This window comes from Marmota monax, unplaced genomic scaffold (genome assembly GCF_021218885.2).
Source record: "Marmota monax isolate L192 unplaced genomic scaffold, Marmota_monax_Labrador192_F-V1.1 WCK01_AAM20220418_F8-fsc00122, whole genome shotgun sequence".
In the NCBI taxonomy this organism is placed as follows: Eukaryota; Metazoa; Chordata; class Mammalia; order Rodentia; family Sciuridae; genus Marmota; species Marmota monax.
This window is the reverse complement of record NW_026695223.1, coordinates 295512-320338: the sequence shown is the minus strand read 5'-3', so window position 1 is coordinate 320338 and position 24827 is coordinate 295512. Positions and strand designations below refer to the sequence as shown.

The following is a 24827-nucleotide window of genomic DNA, read 5'->3' as shown; positions in this document are numbered from 1 at the left end:
TAGTTAAGATGGAGACATATGGGTGCTAGCACAGCAATGAGTCCAAGTCCTGATTTCTTTGCACTATCTGGCAGCCAAGGGCAACTAACACTTCTAAATTTCAGTTTCCGCCTGTATAAATGCAATTCACATCAGCTACCTGGTAGAACTGAGATCAAGAAAGGGGATCAATATAGACAAAAATACCCCTTAACACACACACACACTCACAGTGAACCCACCCTTCTCTGCCTGCTCTCAGTACTCCAAATCGACCTAATCTATATTAAGTAGAACTGATTATAAATAATAAAACCCTCAAAGTCATACAAGCTTAAACTAAACAGGAATGCATTATACAGATCTGATGGACAACAATGCAGTATTAGGAATTTAAATATTTTCTCTACATTTCTGTTTTTCTCCATACCTCTGACTCATTGCTTCTTTCTGACAAACCAAGAGAAGAAAAATCTTTATGATCTCAGATTGGAGGAAAAAATAATTTAAAACGAAAACAGTAATGTACACTATAAAATCAGTCAACAGACTGAAGGCAAATATCTGCAAAAAAACCTTAAAAAATTAAAGCCATTCTCAATGTATAATCACTCCCTACACAGAAAATGGGGGGGGAAGCATATTAGGGGAAAAAATGGCGAATAATACACAAATATGCAAATCAATTGAGATACTTAACTGTTTTACACTCATCAGATTCGTTAAAATTAAATGTACAACTGGAAGTATTATCCATGGTGTAGTCACACAGATAGGGGTACAATGAGGCAACCACCAAGAAAAAAATTATGTCTGATGAAAGGAAAGCTCTTAACCTTTAATGCAGGATTTTCACTTCTAATTATATACTCTGTATAAGCCTTCTTTTTTAAAAATATATTTTTTTAGTTATAGGTGGACACAGTATCTTCCTAGCCCTATATAAGCCTTCTTAAGAGTCTGTCTCATCCAGAGAGACACATATGATGATAGTCATTGTAGTTTGCAAAATTTTGGAAACCTAAATGTCTGCAGATCCACTGTTAGTACAAGGCATAAGTAGTGTACTTGTATAATAGGACACTGTAACTATTCAATAATCATAATAAACAAACTTGAGAAATTATCAAAAACAATGTTGAATGAAAAAAATTTGCAAATTACTCCACGCGGTATTGACACACATAAAAACATTACCAACTTGCAAAACAATACTATTTAATGCCTATGAATATACCCATATGGAGTGGAAGTATAAAACATATGGATAGGATTAACGATGAGGTTTTTTTTTTTTTTGAGAGAGAGAATTTTTTAATATTTATTCTTTAGTTTTTCGGTGGACACAACATCGTTATTTGTATGTGGTGCTGAGGATCTGACCCAGCGCTGCGCGGATGCCAGGCGAGCGCACTACCCCTTGAGCCACATCCCCAGCCCCAACGATCAGTTCTTGAGAGGGAAGTAGGACAGTGGGATCAGGGATTTCACAGAGGCTTCAATGATATCTACCATATTTCTTTTCACAAAAACAAGACCTGAGGAAATAAATGAGTAATAAATTGGGTGTATGATGTAAGCCTAAGTATCTTGATGCTTATTATATTGATTATATTATTTATATGATTGAACCTAATTTTTAAATAAAATACTCGAATTAAGACAATGGTTGTTAAGTTTTCAAAGTTATCACCCACAGATTACTTATTACAACGGGAAAGAAATAACCTGTATAATGGAGATGTGTGTTAAACACCATCTTGACCAAGAGATCAAACTTAATATCATGAGTCTGTTATGAATCTCCTGATATCTTTTTTTTTTTTTTTTTGCTAAGGCTGGCTTTGAACTCACGATCTTCCTGCCTCAGCCTCCTGAGCCACTGGGATTATAGGCATGCACAGGGCTCTGATATGATGTATTTAAGGCACAGTTATAAGATCACCTATACAGTTGGATTCTTACTGAAAATGTTTAACCTGAATCTAATCAAAAGAAGTGTGGAAGTGTGGAAGCTTTTTCAAAAATTGCTTAAGTACTTTACCACCTTCCCCACCAAAAGGGTAAGGAACTGTTTAAGAATAAAATGACTGATTATAATGTATAATTCTTGATCAGATCCTAGGTCCAATGAAAGTTCTAAAGTACATTTTTTGATCAATTGAGAAAATTTTGATATGGACATACTATTAGAAAATGTTTTTTTATCAAATGTCTTAAATGTGATAATTGTAGTTCAGAAGAAAATATTGTTCTTGTTAAAATATTTAGGGATAGTGTCATGATTACAAGTTAAGGAAAAAATTAAGATACATATGTATAAACACAAACACATACTCATAAAGATATGCAAATTATTGAGAATTTGAATCTAGGTAAAAAGTATTTGGTTTTTAGTTTTCTTCCAACTATTCTAATTCAAAAATTTTTAAGAGTTGGGAAAACAATAGACAAATATTTGGAACAGGCTAGAATGTGTATAGTTCAAATAAGACATGTTAATTTGCATGTCATCCATTTGTCAAAACTATAGTGATAACGACTAGGAAGATAGTACACTTGTTTCCCAACACCAACAAACTAATGAACTCAATAAAAATGAATTAAAATCGTACATCAATTTAGTATTTTTGAGGATTAGATGAACCTTTGCTTGAAATGCTAACTTTAAAAAAAAAAGTATCTAACCCTGGTTTCCTCCCCTTTGCTTGGCTGAATGGCCAGGCTGTACCCAACACCCTTTGCCCTAGGTAACAAAGCCCAAGCAGGTTGCTGCTTGTCAGAAAAAAAGCATTTCTGGTCAGCACCACAATAAAGCTACAGTCCTTCCTCCAACTCCCTCACACTTCTCCAGTGCCCCAACTTCTGATCTACAATCAGCTACATTTTTGGAAGAAATAAGAAAACAAGATAATGGTGTTTAGTAAACCCACAATTTCAATTCCAAATTTAGCAAATATCTAGTATGGAAGGGTTCACAGGTTTATAAAGTGCTTAGTTTCCATGCACAGCTTTGCTGCTCATTCAGGAAGTGAGCCTGTGTTCCAAATAAAAGATTATTACTATATGCAGGCTGGGGTGTAGCTTAGTGGCAGAACACTTGCCTAGCTTGTGTGAGGCCCTAGGTTCATCCCCGTCCAAAAAAAAAAAAAAGTATGTGTGTGTTTTTATCTGAGCAGTGGAGCAACAGACATGAGGAGAGTTATTTTGGATCCACTCATTTCATTCATTTACCTCCCACTAAGATTTCTATTAACTATTGTCCAGCTAAAGACTATTGTTTATAACTAGTGGGCAATAAATCAACTTCAGAATATAACAATAATCAAGCCTTTAAAAAAATACTTAAGTCATGGAAATTTTATTAGATTTAAAAAAGAAAACACCACAACACCATAGAACTAAGTATTAATTTTCTGTTTCTACATGAATCAAGACTTATTCCCCTCTTAGTAGTCTCTCCTATATATTAGGTTAAAATAATTGCTGGTTGGAAAGGAAAAAATGTTCCCTCAGATGACACAGTCACTTGAATATAACTGGGAAATAGTGGTGATTATATAATTTTTTTTAATCCTAGAGATACCCATTATATTAATGAGAAATATTGAAAGATGATTGAGAAATGTCACAATTATTTGTAAGGAACAAATGCAAATTAACATACTGTCATTTTATGTGCTGAAAAGGAAAAAAGGGTAAAACCTAATTTTAGGAGAGAGATGACTTTTTGAGCATTTCTATAATATGCTTTCAGGTATTGCAGACTATTCAATAACAAAGGATGGCAAGAGCTCTTTATCCACCTTACCCCATGGAGTAACCATGAATATCATAAAATTATAATGTAAGTACAATGAGCAAAAAAAGTTAGGGTTCCCAGACTATGCCTTTATTTTAATGTTCAGAATGTCTTTAGGGGCAAACTACTAATGTGGAAATTTGTTAGATTTTCAGTAATGTTGATCATGTCCTAGTTAAAATTTCAAAAGAGTGACCATACATTTGCTTTGTTTTTTTAAAAAAGATTTATTTTTTTTTTTACAAGTGAGGATGAAATGAGGCAAAGAGTTTACAGAAAAAAATGTCCATATATAAAGAAAGAAATAGCAAAATATTTTTTGGTCATAATTTAGAAACAAACTATAAAAAGAAGACAGTGTTTCCCAATTTATCTCTTCCACTGAAGAGCAAAAGAACAGGCTCAGTTCCTTGATATCCTCAGTAGGCCACGGATACGTCTGACAAGAGCCTGTATGAAACTATAACGAGATCGAACTTTTGAATATAATCCTTCAATGTCCAGGAGTTTCTTTTGTAGTGATTCTCCGAAAGCGTTGATGGCATCAGCCTGAAGCTAGAGGTAATACAGATAACACTGTATTATTAAAATTGTTGTCTCAAATATTTCTTTCATTCTATGTCTTTAAATTTAAAATATTTCCATTTTGCAATGTAGTCTTACCAGGGTAAAATATGCTTGGATTTTTGTAATGTGGTACCAAATTAAATAGACATTCACAGTTTCTACCTTGGAATTTCTTGGTATGAGCCTAGTGATTTTTTTGCCTTACCTTTCTTGTATAAATGTGTAAATTTTAAGATGTTTAAATAATAACAACCATTCATGTTGATGTACTGACATACACATAAAAAGAACTGCAAAAGAGCCATACAAGAAATAACTATAGTTAAGAGTGGTTTCTTCTGGGGAAAGAAAGAAAAAATGCAGGTGGGAAAGAAGGTTTTACTTTCTACTTTATTTTGTAATTTTTAAAAAATATCAATGGGGTATAGTTAGACCTAGTATATACTTTAGAATTCATATTTATTTAGAATACATATGTAATCTCAGAAGTATCTTTCTGATGTTTATTGCCTTCACTTTTGCATTAAAATCACAGCACCCAGTGAGACTATCCTATACTTCTTCCCTTAGCTTTGTAACAGATGACTCTAAATGGAACCGTACCAGTCAGCCATTCAACATGTTTTTATTAATAAACATCTTCTAGGACTGGGGATTCAGCTCAGTGGTAGAGTGAGTGCTTGCCTTGTATGCACAAGGCCTTGGGTTCAATCCCCAGCACCAAAATAAATAAATAAATAAATACATAAACAAACAAACATCTTCTGGAGGATCTATTCTTGGCCTAATTCTGCACACGGTCTCACTTAGTACTAACTTCCCTACACAAGCCTGGCCAAAAAAACAAGCTTCTTTCACTTAGGAATGAATGCAGTCAGGCCTAGGATGAGAGTATGCTACCCAGGACATCTCTGCAGGCTGCTATAACTGCACCTCTCTTTTCTGATAAGGCTCAACCTTTCAGCTTTAAGAAAGGCAGCAGCAAGGAGGAATGAGAAGAGTAGAGGCTTATCAAATCATGGCCAAGGGCATTCAGATGCCCACTGGAAGATCTAATTGCAACACTTTGTCCCTAATATCACATCCTAATACAGTTTGTTAGAATCAAGACTTTGGTATTAATTTAATATGAGGTTTTCATTTCAATTGTTTTTCATTTTTTCCAATACTATTGATCAAGAGATTACTAAGAGCATAATGCTACCTGTTATTGATAGACTACTATAGTAGAATTTTTAATGGTTATAATCTCACCATTATTTTCTAAAAAATTAAGTGCTAAGAGAGACTGTGTCTAAAAATTCTACAAAGCTAATCAAAAGATAGGATTTCCACACTGCTATGGTCCCCCAAAGGTCCATGTGTTAAAGGCTTGGTCCCCACAGTAATGGGAGGTGATAGAATCTTTAGGAGGTGGGGCCTAGTGAGAGGTTCTTGGGTCACCAGAGGGCACGCTTGAAGAGTGACTATGGCCTTTCACTTTCTCTCTGGCCATGAGATAAACACCTTGCTCTACCTGCCACTCAGCATGCACACTGTAGACCCAAAGCACTGGATTTGCCCAGTCTTGGGCTGGAGCCTCCAAAACTGTGAGCTACAATAAATCCTCTTCCTTTACAAGATATCTCAATTACTTATAGCTAACACACAGTCACAATGCCTACTGATTACTCAGCAGTTAACATATTCCTGGTACCCCACTGGGAACTTCACATACAAAAAACCTCATTTAATTCTGACAAGACCTTCCGAGGTTGAATTATCATTCCCAGTACTTAGATAAAGAAGGAGAGGCTAGGAAGTTAGGTTGCTACAAGCCACACAGGTATTAATGAGCCAAGCCAGAATTCAAATCAGGTCTGTAATATGCAACTCTGAAAATTATAATCTTTATTGACTTACAGGGCTTTCCCTTTTCCTTTAATAAAGAGGAAAAAATAAATAAGCATATGAGACTAGAACCTTACCTGGTCTATATCATGTTGGTTTACTACAGTCAACCCACTTTTAAAATCCAGATTGGTTTCTGAGGAGAAGGAATCTAGAGATAAAAGACATAGTCAAGATATCTTCGTAAGTACAGATCTACTAGTGATCTACATGCTAAAAGTGAACAATGCAGGTCAAGAATGAAACTCCTGCAGCCATGGAAGCTATTTCACTGACTCAAGCCAGGGTTCTCAAGATTTTCTTGTTTCTTCCCACCTGAGAGTCACTCAAAGTGGCTCCCTCTAGCAATCACTAAGAATTCCAGCCTAGTGGATGACCCATTTCTGTTCTTCTGGAAAACTATCTGTGATCAAAGGACTCTAGAGCTAAGTCAGCCCTTAACATCAAGAAACTAAAGAACAATTGACAAGAAGACCCTAAAATATTGTTATGCTCACCGTAATTTCCCATGGACAGAAAGTAATATACAAAAAATAGCTACATCTATGACTAAGTAGATCTCAATTACCCAATTCACTCTTAGACACCTGGAACATAGCAACAAATTTCACTTTATGTATAATTTACCAATAAAAATAAGTATAAATAAATAAACAAAAATAGTTGGCAAGGGGTTGATTTGAATCCAGGAGTCTGACACGAGACTAACATAATGAGGCTTTGTTTTAAAAAAAAGTCACTAGTTACAAGGCACTAATGTGCATAATTTTCAAAATAAAGTTTACCTTGTAGTCTTCTGTTTTTAAATAAGGTTCTGGAGGCAAATAAGGAATCTTGAGAATCCGTGGGTGTGCAATGTAACAAATAGTACTCCAGATGGCGCCAAAGAATAAATAAGCAGGTCTCTATGATAACTGAGCTCATATTAAAGGACAATAATCTCATTATACTATTTTACTAGCCAGTTTCTGAGGAGGGGTAAAGGAGAGACTGTACTCACATAATGATGCATCTATAACCTCAGTCTAGCAGACAGGTAAGGTTCCAGTGAGGTAAGAGAAAGCACCATGGGGTGCTGAAAGGAAGAAGGGGAGGTGGCAGGGTGCTGTATTCCCTGTCTTAAGTCCTTACCTCCTTCCCAGAGAGAAAGTCTGCATATATTATTAGCTACCCTAAAAGAAAAAAAATTTATAATTTGGAAATATATTGGGCATTTACTGGAGAAAATTAACAATAATTCTGTCCCCTTCCACTGGGTTTTTGTGGCCAAATAATGTGAGAATAAGTACACAGTTCCTCCATTTAAAGGTCACCACTCAAGTCGATGACTTCATAAAGGATACAAGAACAAAGGGAAAGCAGCTTAGCTCGATTGTTGATCAACTTCACCAAACGCCTTCTCGCTAGAACATATTTCTGGGCAGTGGAGATTTTATCAACACCAGCAGGCATCACAGACTGGCACAACTAAGAAAAAGAAATAAATGTAGCATAAAAGTGACATAAATTGTAACAAATTTAACAAAAATCTACTATAAGAAGGTCACTGTGATAAGTGCTGTGAAAAACACTCAGATTTAAAAATCCTTGCAGACAAAAAGTTCATTATCTACAAATAAGAGCCAAAGAAGCAGTCAGATTCATAAATGAATGTTCACCTGCTGCCCTTTGAGAAAAATCTGACCTAGAAAAAGACTTTCCAACCTGCTAAAGGGCCCAACAACCCTGAATTTCCTGTCACCTTGAAACAAAACAAAAGTTCTTCAAGCAGTAGGTGAAACAATGCCAGGGAGAATTTAACAGCTGTCAGGTATCTTCTGAAGAAAAATAAATATACTCTTCTAGGGCACAGTAAACATATGATCATTAACTAAAATCTCCCTGAGCACTTCTAATTTGGCATACACATTAGCACAGTGGTTCAATTTAATATTCTGACATTGGGTTTGACAGAAGGTGTACTGAAGAGGGGCTGGTGGAATGCACACGCCACTATATTTCTGGATACATCCCGCATCTGCACAATCAAGCAAACACAGATCAAACTCATTTAAAAACAATAAATAAACTACATCTATTCTAAGCATATAGATTTTTTCCTTGTTACTATTCCCTAAACAATATAGTATAACAATAATTTATATGGCATTTATATTGTATTAGGCATTCAGTAACCAAAGAAGACTTAAAGCCTACAGGAGGATGAGCATTAAGTTATATACAGGGGCTGGGGATATAGCTCAGCTGGTAGAGTGCTTGCCTTGTATGTACAGGCCCTGGGTTCAATTCCCAGCACCATTAAAAAAAAAAAAAAGTTATATACAGATAGATGCTATGCTGTTTTACATAAGGGACTTGAGCTCCTAGGAGTATGGCATCCGCAGGGGGTCCTGGAATTCACAGCCCGAGGGACAACTCTTTTAGCATTGCCAACAAACTATACAACAAAGAGGAAGGACTGTCAGATATAAATTACATAGTTTCAGGAATAGCCTAAAGCTAGTAAGTCTGCCTCACCCATTGTCTTTGGGCAAGTTATCCTAGTCTTCTGTGCCTAAGTTTCCTCACAGACAAATGGTAGTAGCACCAAGACCTGCCTTTGTATTCAGCTAGAACATGTAGCTCACAACTGACTCAATAAATGTTCCCTGTGATTATCAGAAGAGTGACAAAAGGGAGTAGGCTTTAACCAATCACACTAATGACATAGAATTTTTGTCACTGAAGTCTGGTGTAAACCAGGACTGGCAAAATAGCTCAATATCCAGGCTGCCATGGAGCACCAAGATACTTCAGCAGGACCTAAGAATTGGCCAAGAGGTGTCCTAGAGCTCGGCTGTGCCAAATAGAAAATAAAGCAAACTAGTTAGGGTGCAAACCCAGTAACTTGGTATCTTCAGGTACAGAAAGGAAAAGAGAATGATTCTGGGTCACTGAGAAAGCGGTGAAGTCTGATGTGCTATCCCATTTGTTTGAAAAATTCACTAAAAGGATACTAAGGATGCTGAAAACAGAGACATTTACCTAAGTTTTGTGATAGTCAAGTCAAAGTGACTCTATTTTATTTAGTAACTCCATTTTGTAAAACAACCATGCCAAGTAGAAGGGTCATGACCAGGGCAAGATGTTCTTTTCCTTTTGCTATAGAAACCTTTAAGAACATGGGACTACCTAATGGGGCATTGTTTCTGTAACTAGGGTAACAGGGCTCTGTTTCTGTAACTGGGGTGGCTGGGCTAATTGTGATTGGCTAAGCGTCCCGCTGCCTGACTCTCTGTACTAACCTGACTTGCTTGCATTGGGGACTCCCAAACATCCCTTTTGCGGTTTTCAGGCTTAAAAGGAGCGCCCTTGCAATTGTTCAGGGCTGATCAGGAGAACAACTTTATGTTATGGTCAGTCACCACCAATATGCTTCAATAAAGGCTTGATTCGATTATACGTGAGTGGTCTGGAAGTCAATTTATGAAACCCCGGGACGCTGCTTTAACTACAACAGTTTTACCACCAAAATATCTGTAACATAAACACCAGTGTCTGCATAGATTTTAGAGTGGAAATTACCCAAAACTCATTAATTAAAGGCCAGCTTTCTATTTGCTTCAACAGAAGCTACTTGACTAGTGGGTTTTTGTTGTTGTTTTTACTTATAGATGAACACAATTTATTTATTTGTTTGTTTATACCAGGGATTGAGCCACATCCTCAACCTTTTTTTGTATTCTATTTAGAGACAAGATCTCACTGAGTTGCTTAGCGCCTTGCCGCTGCTGAGGCTGGCTCTGAACTTGGGATCTGCCTGGTCTCAGCCTCCCGAGCTGCTGGGATTACAGGCGTACAGCACCCAGTGCCTCACCCAGTGCCTCACGTGTGCTAGGCAGACACTCTACCACTGAGCTACAACCCCAGCACTTACTTGACTGTTTTTCAGTCAAGAATGTCCATGCTAAGAGCCTGGTGCAAAGGTGAGACTCTCCTTCCAGTCTAACAAAAGAATCAGGCAATTCCTTCAGTCTAGCTGCATGTATCATCCTCACTCCCAAGTCTGGGATGAGTACTCTAGCCCTGATTAGTGAAAGCAAGTTTCTCAAGTTCCCATCTCAAGATTCATACCTCTTTTATCTCATCTGGAGGAAGCTGCTCTACATTCTGTAGCTTGTTGACACTACGTCGGTGACTGTCGTAGTAGCTGAAGAAATCACTGGCGCTCTGTTTCAGCAGGTAGACAATAATGCCCAAACCAGGTAAGCGCCAATATGGAACCACTGGAGCTTGGGTATCTAGTAGATGACATAAAACTATGTTTCACTTACAAACACTTTGCAAGAATTTTTTTTTTTTTTTTTTTTTGTACCAGGACTAGAACTAAGGGTCACTTAAACGCCGAGTCATATCCCCAGCTCTTTTTTGTATTTTAGAGACAGGGTCACACTAAGTTGCTTAGAGCCTCACTAAGTTGAGGCTGGCTTTGAACCCATGATCTTCCTGCCTCAGCCTCCCTAGCTACTGGGATTACAGGTGTATGACACTGTGCCCAGCCTATTTTGTATGAATTTCAAATGACCCACATAAAATAATGGATATTCCAGAATTTAAGGACATGTAAGTTACCACTAAAAGTAACCTATGACTACATTTAAACACCAGCGATAGTTCAAAAAAACAAGTGGTTAGGAGTGATTATAATCAGGTACAGACGTAAGACTGGAGACCTTGAGAGACAGAGAGAAAGAAATGTGGGTGGTGGACATCAGCAGAGTTTTTCCTTTATTGGATGAAGACCACTTTGTAAACTTTATGAAAGATACGTATTCTACCTTTACCCCTCAACCTGCAATGCAGACACACAAATTTGGTAGTGCTTAGCCCTAGGTGAGTAATCTCTGCCTCACCAATTAGCTGTAGTTATCTAGGGTTCATTTATAGACTACATCTTTCTGGTTATTGAATTGAATGCTCAGTCATTCTTTTCAAGGTACCAGAAGAACACTAACTGAAATACTGCAAATATATAAATGGGTTTAAATGTTAAAAAGTGTTTTACTACATTTTGTGTGTGTGTGTGTGTGTGTGTGTGTGTGTGTGTGGTGCTGGGGATTGAACCCAGGGCCTTATGCATGTGAGGGAAGCACTCTATCAACTGAGCTATATCCCCAGCCCTACAATTTTGTTTGGGTAGCAAAACTAGGTTTTTTGTTTTGTTTTGTTTCGTACTGGGGATTGAACCCAAGGGTACTTCACCAGTGAAATACAACCCTGACCCTTTTAATTTTTTAACTTGGGACAGGGTCTTGACAAGTTGCTAAAGGTCTTGCTAAGTTGCTGAGACTGGCCTCAAACTCTTGCTTCAGCCTCCCTAGTCTCTGGAATTACAGGAATGTGCCATCATGCCCAGCTAAATAAGATAATCTGCCTTTTACCTGACTACCTTTCAACAAAGGTGCAAAGCAACAGTGGGATACCATAAAGTTATTTGCAGAAGAACTAGGGAGCAATAATGATACCACCCTTAGAGCAATTTATTCTAATGACTGGGGGATGTCTTGGAAATACCTTGGTCATTTCAAGCTTGATTTGGAGATAATAGTTGTTTAGTGGCCCAAACTGCCAAGATGCCGAAAGGGGGATTGTATTTGCTTCTTTCACTACCAACTCCCTTAATTTTGCTCTCAAGTCAGATTTCACAGATGTCATGTGAGGGGGATATATTATCAACAGATGCTAAAACCAATCAGGATTTCCTAGACAGATTTTCTTTTCTAGTCTTCAGTGAAGATGTTATAGTCTTCAAAATATGTCATTATTGAGAGCCTTCTCCTGGTGAAATTGAGTAGCCTAATACCCAAATGACAACGATATCCTCAAAGAATTAGCATATGGTCTAATGCTCAGAGGACTCTAAAACATTTCAGAAGTTCTCACTATACTGACTTGCTCAAGTCTAGAAAATACTAGAGCATTCAAAGGCTAGCAAACATCAGATGAGGATGATTTGTGAGAACTGAAGTACAGAAACAGATTCCATAGGGGCCTAGGGCTATGTGATCTAAGAAGTAAAAGTCCTGCAGGAAAGGGTCTCTGAATCACAAATAATAAGTAATATACTACATGATAACCCCAACAATAATAATAAGAGCAAACAATTACTACTAATAGGACCAGGTACTACTACTATGGAAAATAATACTACTTTCCATATATTAACACATTTAATTCTTGTAATCAATTCGTTGGAGGAGAGTTTGTTATTTCCATTTCACAGATAAAAACCTGAGGCACAAAGAAGGTACCTAAATTCTCTGAAGTCACACCAATTGTTACTAGTAGAACTGGGATTCAAATCTCGGCAGTTTGTCATCAACTTGTGTTCTTGACTACTACTTTGTATTGTCTGTTTTCAAACCTATTACATATCTACAAGCTCTCGTGCCTAAAATTGGCAGAGGAAAATGAGGCTGTTAACCCTAAAAAAGTCTAAGGAAAAATGTTGACCAGTTTATAAAGCTTCATAAAATTGATTTTTTAAAGTATTAAATACAAATGTCATGGTATGCAAGACTGCCTTGGAAGGAAAAAGCAACTAAATAAAATTTTAAAAATTATAAGTGATGTATTATTAGCATATAATAAATGACAAAAGTACAGTTTTGTTTGAATATCTGGCGAGGGGAACAAAAGCATTGCCTTTTTGACACAGCAGTCTCCATCAAGCTACAGACCTAAAAGATTAATAGACTGATGTTCATTTGCCAATTGCTAGAAAGGGAATACAGATCAGCCTAAAAGTTCCTGCTGGGAACCCATTCCCCTGAATGGAAAGGTGTTGAGAGCCACAGCTGAAGGGGCCCCAGCAAACTTCCAGCTGCCGGCTGATGATTGGCTCACAGCGGCCCCAGCAACATCTAGCTGATTGGCTCCTCTGCGGTGATGCTCATTGGGCTGTTTCCCTGCCCTTTCAGACCACGGAGCTGCTCATTCGGGGACTTTTTTGGCTCCGCCCACACGACCCAGCCAACCAGCCTCAAGAGCAGGAGGATTGTGGGAGGTGGAGAGGCTTGAGGTGGAGAGAGAGGCTTGTGGGAAGCCGGTGGTGGCAGTTGGGGCTCTGAGGGTTTTTTCTGAGAGGCTGTTTTGTTTGGCGTGTGTGGTTCTAAAAATAAAGTTAGTTTCTTTTGACAAGTGGCTCCTGATTGCGCCCAGCCAGACTGCAGCAGAAAGGGAACTCTGGGCAAGATTTCCAGTCATCCCAGCCCTTCTAAAGTAAAGGTAACCCCTCATTTCACATTGGAGCCACCTGAATGGGAAAGGTAACTTAACCCTTATGCTGAGGATGTAGGGTTGGAATCCTCTCAAGATGGTCCCTTTTTATTCTAGAGTAATCCCCTGACAATCAACTTTTTGAGTGGGGGGAAACTGAACCATGTAGAATTAATTTACTTAACCAAGTCAAGAGGTATTTTATACTTCTAGTTTAAATGACTTTTAACCTATAGACTATAAATCTCTATAGCCACTTTCCAAATTTCTTTAAGGAATATTCTCATCTATGAAAGATTACTTCAAACAAATTCATTGAATAAAAGGTATCTTTTATGAAGATTTCTGCTGGGCTGGGGATGTGACATGGTGGTAGTGTGCTGGCCTAGCATGCATAAGTCCCTTAGTTCAATCCTCAACAACATACACACACCTCAAAAGTAAAAAAAAAAAAAAAAAAAAAGTAGAACTTCTGCTTTCAAGAATGAAAAACAGATCATACCAAATAAATTTCTGTTTTCTCTGTGCCTTGCCAACAGAAAACCAAAAGCCCTAGACATAATACAAACAAAAGCAGACAGACACTATGGAAAAAATGCAGATATACTATCAGAAAACAGAATAGTAGGTGTCTGGGCTAGGGGTTAAAATAAACGATTAAATGCAAAGGAACAAGAAGAACCTTTAAAGAAGAGGAAAAAATTTATATGTTTTGATTGTGATAATAGGTATACAAATGCTTATTTTATTACTAAAATTATTCAAACTGTATATCTAAAATGATTGAATTTTTTGTATGTAAATAATACCTCAATTTTCAAAAGAATATAGTCCTATTAGCTAGGACACTTTTATAGTAGAGTTGGAATTCTTAGCATAATTATATCTAATAGGTAATATGCTATTAAAATAACATTCTCAAAAGTCACACCACAGACTTTCTGAAATCACCACCAGTCTATTCCATTACAACTACTGAATACTAATGGGCTTTGTCTTTTTAGTGCCCACAGGATAACAGCTTTAAAAATTTATAATCCTGCCCCATATTCTGTATCTTCCCTACTGACTCATCAGAAGATAAGTTAGCCTACTTGGTATCTAAATTTACTTTGCCTTGTTATATAAATTTGTAACTACAATACAAAACCCAATTTAGTCACTGAATTCAGCTTAATCAGACTTAACATACAAAATTGCCTGTTGTATTTCATTTTCTTTACCCAGCTAGCTTACACTCCAAATCTAGATTTTTTTCTTTGGGATCTCAAGTACTATTTAAAACTACACTTCCCCACATGGCTCTTTTAGAGTTAGCCTCAGAAAATCATGAATTTTTCCGTTCTCTTGAATTCTCCAGGTTTATATGTGGGTCTGACAATAGTACCTCCCACACCTTCTTTAAAGAGTTATTTTAAAATTTCCCCATTAATGACTCATATAAAGAAAAAATTGCATCTCATTAAACCAGAATGAAGATCTACATCATGATAATGGCACCTTCATCCCTCAGATGCAGGAAAAAACTGGTCTCACCTTGCCGCGGTCCATCTCTATTAATGGTTTCTGAAAGACTAGGGGTGAAGAGACACACAGCATGCTGAAACGTAGGGGAGCTCTGTAGCATGAGTGACTGGCAATACTCCATTACGTTGGCACAAATCTACAATGGAAGAACAGCAGTAATAAAAAAATATCTGCCCCCTAAATAGTTTAATACCATAGAAATCTAGATTTAAAGAAGACCCAGGTTGTAAATCACCTTCTAAAATTATACACCTGTTATTTTCAACAGAGTTTTCCCAAAACACAAAAATCTTGTGGCATATTCCCAACAATTCTCACCCCCTCCTACCTGTTGCATGGCAAGTTCAATCTCATCTTTCTTGCTCACTTTATCTCCCTCCACATTATCATCTTGAAATTTAAACTGTCGCAGTCTGTCGGAGCCACCAAAGCGACTTAACAGTCCCAAGCACTGACGCTAAGAAAGAAAAAGATATTGTTCAAAATTAGTAAACTCTTTTTCTTCTTGAGATATGAAAAAAAAAAAAAAAATTAATGGGAAGTGGTACTGCTCTTAAAAACGTCTGTTATCTTACTTCCAAATGAGCCAACTAAAGGTAACACCATTAAAAATCACCTTTCAGTCAATTCATTAAAAGAATACCAATGTTTTTTTTAGCAATTAATTCTCAATATAATTTAAATGCTTCCCAAAGAATTTTATATGCCATGTTCAAAATAGCATTTAATAATTCTTTGGGAGATAGTGGTTAATTGACACACAAGTTGAAAGGAAAATGAGAGAGCAACTAGAATTTGTTTCATGACAAACCACAACAATTTTGTCTACAAAGTTCAAATTTAAAGGCCATTACTCCTTTGGTTGCTTTTAGAGATTTCTTTGGGGGGATGGGGACACACAGGTAGTCTTGACATATAACATGCATATGCTGCCATCTTGAAATGCTGGTACTTTTCACCTGAGGGTACAATTGTTCCTAGGGCTCTCAGAGGGAAAGGATCACTTTTCAAAACTGGCAGCACATCCAGTGATTAGCAGATGGGTTTGGATTCAGAACATGGATTCCAGCAGCAGCCATAATGTTTTGCATGTGACCTAGGACAAGTTACTTATTTCCTCAAGCCTCTATGTTCACATTTCTAAGATTGTTGTCAGGATTATATGAGACATTGTATTATATTTAAAGTGTTTATTAGCACAGTGTTCTGCACTTAATCAGTATATAGTGAAAGCATTTATTTTAAAACTTGGTAACACTATATATCTTTCTATATATAAACAAATATTCAGTATATATATATATATCATAACATACAACATTTTGTCATGTAAACTGATGTTTAAATAAGTTTGAAGGCAAAACTTTTTAATCAAATTATGAAATAAACTTCTTTTGCCAAAATAGAAGTATTTTTTAAACTTATAAATATGCCTTACATATATAAAATAGATATCCAAAGGTCACCTTACAAAAGATCCATCAAAAAGATTTTTATCCCCCTCCCTACTGGTAAAAAAAAAGTGAGAAGACTAAAAAAAAAAAAAAAAACAGGGCACGTGGGTTTCACTGATGAGAGTACTACCTCTCTGGGCAGCTGTTTCCTAACATGCTGTCAAAAATACTATAGACATATCCTTGGACCCAGTTATACCATGTCATTTAATCCAGAATTTTAAAATGTACATAAAAATGCTGATATTTTTGTTGTGCTAGGGATCAAACATAGGCCAGGCAATCTCTCTACCACTGACCTACATCTGTAGCCCTAACATTTTTCTTTTAAAACTGAAAAAACAATTTATGAAAAGAGGACACGTTAAGAAAATTACTATATGAAAATAATGGAATATAAATTCTAGTATATGATTATGCTGTAGCAAATAAAAAGGAAAGGTGTTTAGATCAAAGCAGGTTAGCAGGCTCCCAGAAACTATGATAAAATGCCTGATTGACAGTATGGTGGTTCCTCAAAAGAGCAGGCACAGAACCACCATTTGACCTAGTTACTTAAAGTCAACATACTATAGTGACATATGTATACCATGTTTACAGCAGCATAATTCACAATAGCCACACTGTAGAAACAGACTAGGTGTCCATTAGTAGATGAAAGGATAAAGAAAATGTGGTATTTATACACAATAGAATGTTCTTCAGCCATAAAGATAAATGAAATTATGTCACTTGCAGGAAATGGATGGAACTAGAGTCCATTATGTTAAGTGAAATTAGCCAAACTCAGAAGGTCAAGGATTGTATATTTTCTTTCACACAGAAGCTAAAGAGGAATAACAAAAGAAAGGTTTGGGGGCTGGGAGCAGAGATCTTATGAAAATCAAAGGGAGATTGCTAAAGGAAAGGAACCAGTGGAGAGGGAGAAGTGAAGTGCTGGGGAGTGATATTGGCCAAATTATGTTGTTATATTGTGTGTATGTACAAATATGTAACAACAAATCCCATTATTATGTACAATTTTAATGTACCAATAAAAAATATGGAAAGAGAAAAAAATTAAAAATAAAATTACATACATCAATTAAAGCCTAATTGATAAAACTATCCAGTATGTTTGGATATATTCAAAGGAGCTGCATGCAGTTGCACACGGCTGTAATCCCAGCGGCTCAGGACGCTGAGGCAGGAGGATTGCATTTTCAAAGCCAGCATCAGCAGCAAGTCCCTAAGCAACACATCGAGATCCCCGTCTCTAAATAAAATATAAAAAAAGGCTGGGGATGTGACTCAGTGGATAAGCACTGCTGGGTTCAATTCCACATACCCCAAAAAAGAAAAAGAGATTACAAACCTGGAGGAGAGTGTAAGAAACATTAGTAATAAGTATATAAAAAACCAAACAAATTTTTAAAAAGCTGCAGCAATTACCAACTCTAGAGAAAACAAAACATTGCATAGAAAAGTAGCAGTAACGTCCATAGCTTAATAATAAATGTCATTTACATGGTCATAATAATGTAACATTAAATATTAATATAACCAAAATTATGATGTGATTATAGTGACTTTTGGTGTGGTGCAATGAGAAATATGCAAATTGTATGGTGGAACAAAAGAACTAACAAGATCTAAATTCTCATTTTCTTTAATGGAAAGCCAAAGCTGATTTCCAAAATGGGAAATCAGGTAGCAGCAATATAAGCATGTTATTCAGAGATAATAAAGAATCAATTAAAACAGATGAAAGGAGTTGCCCAATCTAGGCAGCAATGAAGAAGATGGGCCAGACAACTGTTATGTTTTGTAACACATTTTAAACTGCTATTTAGAAATAGAATCAGTTACCTGGAATCTTCCAATATGTCCCTGTAGCTCCATTAGAGATCCTTCATTTACATCAACGTCAAGTTCACTTAATATACCTACAAAATTTGGAATACTTTATTAAATACAGTTCTATACTAAAATAAAAACTAAGAAATAGTAAAAGAGGTTCTGAAATTTACATTGTTTTGCGTATGATCAGATTTTTGCCCTGAAAGTTTTGAGAAATATGATTCTACAAAGACTAAGTGTTTTTTATATATTAATAACACTGCAGCAGCACATGTGCATTTATATACAATCTAAAATTTAGATTAGTGATTTCAAAAAAAGACACTAAAAAATTTCAAGAAAAATGTTTTGTTTATAACCATAAAAGTTAAAAACTTCCTAAACTCAACATTGTTAACTACTTTTTATTTTATTTTTTGTAGTTATAAATGGACAGAATGCCTTTATTTTATTTGTTTAATTTTATGTGGTGCTGAGGATCGAACCCAGTGCCTCACGCAAGCTAGTCAAGTGCTCTTCCACTGAGCTACAGCCCCAGCCCATTAACTACTTTTTAATTAAAGACTTTAGACGTAGAAAGAAGTTTCACTAAAAAAGGAAAGGGGCCAACTTATACCATAAATACTGAGTGATGGTGGTGGCTGACAGAAAAAGAAACAGAAATTTCTGGTGGACTGAGCAGTATTAAACTCATACTCATGATTCTTATCTATCCCTCAGAAGTAACAGAGGAAAGACGATAAACCAACAAATGCTCTCGGAGACCTAGCAATTTACAGACAAGCATATTGAGAGTAATTAATTCTTAGAGAACTCAAAGGAAAAAAATCACTAGGAAAACCACTCCATGGCACTACTGGGACCTCTGTAGAGGCAATAAAGGCAGGCCTGGCTCAGTCTCATTATAGACCACTGGACTGAGTTGGAAACTTAGACATACCACAGGTTGGGTAGAGAGGACCCTGAGATCTCTTCAGGAAGGGGACAGGCTCCAAGTACCTCAACAGGCATGCTCACAGCTCTTCCCAAATCTCAATTTCTCCCTACCCAGACTGTTCAGCTACTCAGGCATCTTCAGAGAAGAAAAGACCTTGGGGATGGTGGGTGAAATCTGATTATCTAAGACTTCTCCAGAGCAACAAAAAAATGGAGATAGCTTATAGTTAAGCACACAGAAACAGAAGCCACACTGTCTAGGAAACTACACTACCAGTGTTATCTATATGACTTAGGACAAGTTAACCTTTCTGTGCCTGTAAAATGTGGATAACAGTTTACTACTTAAGACTGTTGTGTCCTCAAACCAATTAAGTGATTTTAACATTGTCTGGCATATAAATGCTTAATAAATATTCAAGTGTTATCACTGATACTACATGTTCTGAAGGAAAAAAGACAATCATAGTTGGTCATGTGGCCATTCCAAAACAAAGACAGCCTTTAAACATTCTTAACAATTAGCAATTTGGAGAATGTTGTTTTTTTTCCTGGAGGGAAGGGATCTATAATAAAAATTAAAAATATCAAGACATAACCCCCCAAAAAGAAAAAGGATGGAGAAGAAGAAATGGTGTTTTGCAGTGAATCCATGTAAATATACAAAGAAAAATAAACAACTAAAGGTACTGTGATTTAAAATCTGACTGTAAATGTTATAAAACCTGACAAAGTAAAGATAACATACAAACATAAATTGAAGGTAGAAGAGGAAGTGTTAAAGAACACATCACTTCATCTTTCACATCTGGGAGTTAACTGATTCTAAAATTTACATGTAAGTAAAGAATTATATTGGAGGAAAAAGTGACAAAAAATTTTAATTATTTTCCATAATTTCTCATAACCATACTGACCTTTTAAGAGCTTATATCTCTATACTACTGTAGTGAAGAAACTTTTTTTTAGAATTTAGCAATCCCTTTTATTTCTTTTCATTGAGTTTTTTAATCTGTCAAATTTGTATAAAATTAAGTGTTTTCTAAAACAGCATGTGAGAAGGTAATCACCTTTGCATGTGTGTGTCCATTTCTCTCTCTCTCTCCCTCTTTCTCTCAGTTATCATACACAGTACAATGTTTGAACCTATTCATCAAATGTTAACTTCTGGCAATTTATAGGTAATGAGATTTTTTTTTTTTTTTTGGGGGGGGGTCAGGTTTGTGTGTGTGTGTGTGTAAATACACCAGGGACTGAACTTAGGGGCACTCAACAACTGAACCACATCCCCAGTCTTATTTTGTATTTTATTTAGAGACACTATCTCAATGAGTTGCTTAGCACTTCACTAAGTTGCTAAGGCTGGCTTTACACTCTTGATCCTCTTGCTTCAGCCTCCTGAACTGCTGGGAATATAGGCATGTGCCATCACACCCATCTAAATAATATTTTAAATGTTATTAATTATCTCCTTGAACTTTTAAATTTTTTTTAATAATGATTGTATATCATTTCTATAACATATTACTTAAAAAGGCATGTGACTGTTAGTGGTACCAATTTCAAATAAATCATACACAGCTGCCAGATAACAAAAAACTGATTTCATTAAGCATATGTCAGTCTGTAAAGAAAAATTAAAAGTCCACTCAATACAATCAACTCACCAGGCAGTGCTGCTTTACTTATAATTCCTGTCAGCAGAGCCAATTCCTGCAAAGAGCCAGCACTAACATCCTGACAGCGGAGGATTGCTTGTATGGTATCTGAATGCGAAATGAGAAACTGCAACACCTGAGCCATGGAATAGGCAACACGGAGAAACAGGAAGAAGAGTAAGAAATATGTTATAAATGTGTAATTCATCTTTTTAATAATGTTGAAGCAAGTAATTCAATGTAATGAGGAAGAATAAGAGAAGCAATTGTTTTCTGCACTTATATATTTTATATCTTCAAGAAGCAAACATTTAACTAAATTCAAGTTTACATTTAATCTTCAAGAAGCAAACATTTAACTAAATTCAAGCAAACATTTAACTAAAACTAAGTTAAAGGTAAGAACTATTTCCAAGTCTGTAAATTAACATTAGAAGCTACTTCAGAAGACTAGAGTATAACCTGGTACTAATATGTGAGAACTATTAATTGGCCCTTATATTATTTATTTGTTTAAATGGAATTAGAATAAGAATTTTAAATTAATGAGTATAATATGGTTACTGAATTTGAGAAATTGCAATATGAAAAGTCTGACTACTATGACATGGGAACAATCAAGTAAAGCTTTCTGATGTAGAATAAAGGAGATCAAAACTCTGCCTTTCCACCTTGACCTTTCATTTTATTTTAATCTGCCATCATGGAAGATTCTCTCAGCACTTTCATATGATTATCTCAACTAAATTATAAATGCCTTGAAGGCAGAGACTAAGCCAAAACATGCTAAGTACCTCAATCACTCAGGAACTGTGCCAGCTTTTAGCTTTTAACATAGATCCTTAGTGTCGCCCACCACTGAATTCGAATCAGTAATCTGTACTTGCTGAAGAAGCTCTAGTGATTCTACTTCACTCAATACAAGACTGGTATTAGGGAACCAACATCTTACGTCTAATGTCCCACTGCTACTATAAAATCTTAAATTTCCATAAAGACAACAAGAAAAGAACTAACTCAATGGCCATGTGTAGAAAGGGCAGTAGGATGTCACCTAGACTACTACAATGTAAAATAGGGTTATCATTTTAGAAATAGCAGCATCTATCCTGGTGAGACAAGCCTGAGCCTAATGGCAAGAAAGCAGATAAAATTACCAGAATTCAAAGCACTTCCGAAGAGTTCCTAAAGGTATCAAATATACTAAAGCAATATAACAGAAGACTACAGAATCATGATAGGCCTAATTAAACAGTGAGAATTAAATTATGTATTATTAATTTAAAGAAACAGAAATAAATGTCTAAATGAAAATAAAACTAATTTATGGTGTTAAAGACAATTTTAAAAAAAATTTCTAGTTGTAGATGGATACAATACCTTTATTTTATTTATTTATATGTGGTGCTAAGGATTGAACCCAGGGCCTCACACATGCTACGCAAGTGCTCTACCACTGAGCCACAACCCCAGCCCTAAAGAAAATTAATTTATTTAAATTATTTCATTCTGTAAACATTGCATATAAATATGGTGCTATTTTTAATATATTTTCTGTGCATATTCTTCTCTAAACAAATATCTAGTTAAATTATACCTTAAAAACCAGCTTATTCCTATCATAGTTAACTATTTTCTTTTTTTGCTATGGGGATTGAACTCAGGGGTACTTGACCACTGAGCCACATCCCCAGACCAATTCTGCATTTTATTAAGAGTTGCTAAATGCCTTAATGCTGAGGCTGACTTTGAACTCGTGATCCTCCTGCCTCAGCCTCCCCAGCTGCTAGGATTACAGGCATGCACCACCATGACCAGCATAGTAACTATTTTTTAGAGGAACAAATTCTGACCTTTTGCTTTCCATTGCACTAGTCTATTAATTTGCTTGAGTATTTCATTCAAACAAGAATACAAAACAAACCAATGTAATTCAGGGCAAAGTATAAGGGAGCCTGTTTTCTGTAGGTAGCTCTGCCACAAATAGGACTGAGGTCAACCCACCTGGCTTCCTATGCAATGTTTCTGCATTTGTGAAAGGAGGATTTTGTACTAAATAATCTCTAAGCATGAATTCATCTTACCTGCCCTGCTGCCTGCAAGTGCTGGGCCATACTGGACGTGAGGATGACCTGGCACAGCTGGAGAGCTGGAAGGAGAATCTGCCGGTAGCGATCCACTGGCGTTGGGATGAACATTGGAGGGTCTCTCATGCCAAACATGCTTGATTCATTTCAACCAAAATAAAAAGGAGAGGGTAATATTCCAAGAATTAACATCAGATCTTAACAATTCCTTACTATTTACATGGCACGGAAACATGGCCAGTTGACTTAAGATGTGAAGCTACCAGTAAATACTCTATATCCCATATACATATCAGTGAAACAAACAAGTGTTTTTACCTAAACTTACAGCTTACTAAAAATGGAGTTAGTTGAAATTTGAAAAATCTTACTAAGGAAAAGTTGTAAAATTTGGAAATGTAATGCCCCAAACATCTCCTAATGTTCCCCTGGGCCACAGAGACTCTAAGAAATAGATAAAAACAAAGGTTATTGATCATGCAGTAAGAGGTATCCCTCAGAGGTACAGCATTTGCCTAATACAGGTGAGGCCCTAGGTTCAATTCCCAGCACTGCAAAAAAATAAAAACAAAGCGCAAAAATAAGAAACCAAAAAGTTATTTCCCTCTCTTATATTTGAGCCAAAAACAAATCTACATTGTTCATTACATAATATAAAACAAGATTAAAATAAGTTAAAATGAGGTTTTAAAAAATCACTTAATCTTTAAAATTAGGCCTCAGAATACTGTGATAATAAATTTTCTTTTATTATAAATGTTTAAATTTTTAGACAAATGAAAATGGTTGCCTATTGAAAGGGAGTTGAAGCAGGACATGGAAATAAAAGTTAATAAATAAGAGACTTTGCAAAGATAAGTGATAATGACAGGACATGAATTGCATCCCCCTTTAGGTAATGTGAAAATAATAATTCTCATATTTAAAAGTTTAGAAAGTAATAACAAAATAATTTTTTTCCTGTAGGTAATATAGTAATGCAGGTGAGCCATAATTATCCTTTACTAGGAGCCTAATCAATTTAGTTGTGGACACTTACCCTTGTGGGTCCATTTCTGGGCGCATGTCATAGACTTGACATTGTGCTAGTCTCACAATCACCCCAGATCTTAGAAGCTCTAAAGCACCCTGTTGTATCTTAGCCACTCTTGCGAGAAATGCCTACAAAGTTGCAGAAGGAAAATTACCACTGTTGAAATCATGTCCAAGGACCTTATATAAAAATGAGACACTCCTGACACATTTCTCATCTTTAGTCACCACCGAAGACAAGACGTTCTGAGCAGTTGCAAGGGTATATAATAACCTCCTTTCTCATAGGTTTTTTTGAGGACTCAATGGTACAACATATCTAAGGTGCTTGCATATGGTACTTTGAATGATTTAAATATTCAATTACACTGTAGTTTCTGTTATCATCATGTAGTCTTATGGAGAGTAGGGAAGTTTGTTTTACCAATACTAAGTTGTTTCTAATACTTAATATCATGCACCTGGGTATAGTAGGTATTTAATAAACACCTGTTGAATAAATGAAGGAGAAAAGAATTAATGAAGAATCTAAGACATTACTGCTTCTAAAACAGATTTGAGAACTAGAAAATGATGAAGTATATACTGAATCAGTACAACGGAATTTCCAAAAGTTAACTAATACAGTTTTAACTTTGTTGCTTTCTCTTCAAGGAATACCTGGTGTCATTTGACCAACACTGGCAAGCTGAATAAGTTAGCAGCAGTCCATTTTTCAACTAACCCTCTCAGGATCACTTCATCCTGTCTTCTGCATATTCAGAAGATGATTATTAACACAGATACCCCATTTAAAACT

General features: G+C 36.0%; 1 protein-coding gene across 3 annotated transcripts in view; it reads right to left on the bottom strand.

Annotated features, from left to right (window-relative positions):
- Nucleotides 1–3994: 3994 nt before the first annotated feature.
- Nup205 (nucleoporin 205) overlaps nucleotides 3995–24827 on the bottom strand; it is a 68685-nt gene continuing 47852 nt past the window's right edge. For all 3 annotated transcript variants that reach the window (XM_046434212.2, XM_046434213.2, XM_058575772.1), the window contains exons 33-43: nucleotides 24036–24157; nucleotides 22994–23132; nucleotides 20919–21045; nucleotides 18325–18401; nucleotides 15351–15479; nucleotides 15032–15158; nucleotides 10352–10518; nucleotides 7582–7705; nucleotides 7024–7152; nucleotides 6316–6389; nucleotides 3995–4336 (exon numbers count right to left, since the gene is read on the bottom strand). In XM_046434212.2, the coding sequence (XP_046290168.1) occupies nucleotides 4184–4336; nucleotides 6316–6389; nucleotides 7024–7152; nucleotides 7582–7705; nucleotides 10352–10518; nucleotides 15032–15158; nucleotides 15351–15479; nucleotides 18325–18401; nucleotides 20919–21045; nucleotides 22994–23132; nucleotides 24036–24157 (1368 nt within the window). In that variant the 3' untranslated portion in view covers nucleotides 3995–4183. The remainder of the gene's footprint in view (nucleotides 4337–6315; nucleotides 6390–7023; nucleotides 7153–7581; nucleotides 7706–10351; nucleotides 10519–15031; nucleotides 15159–15350; nucleotides 15480–18324; nucleotides 18402–20918; nucleotides 21046–22993; nucleotides 23133–24035; nucleotides 24158–24827) is intronic.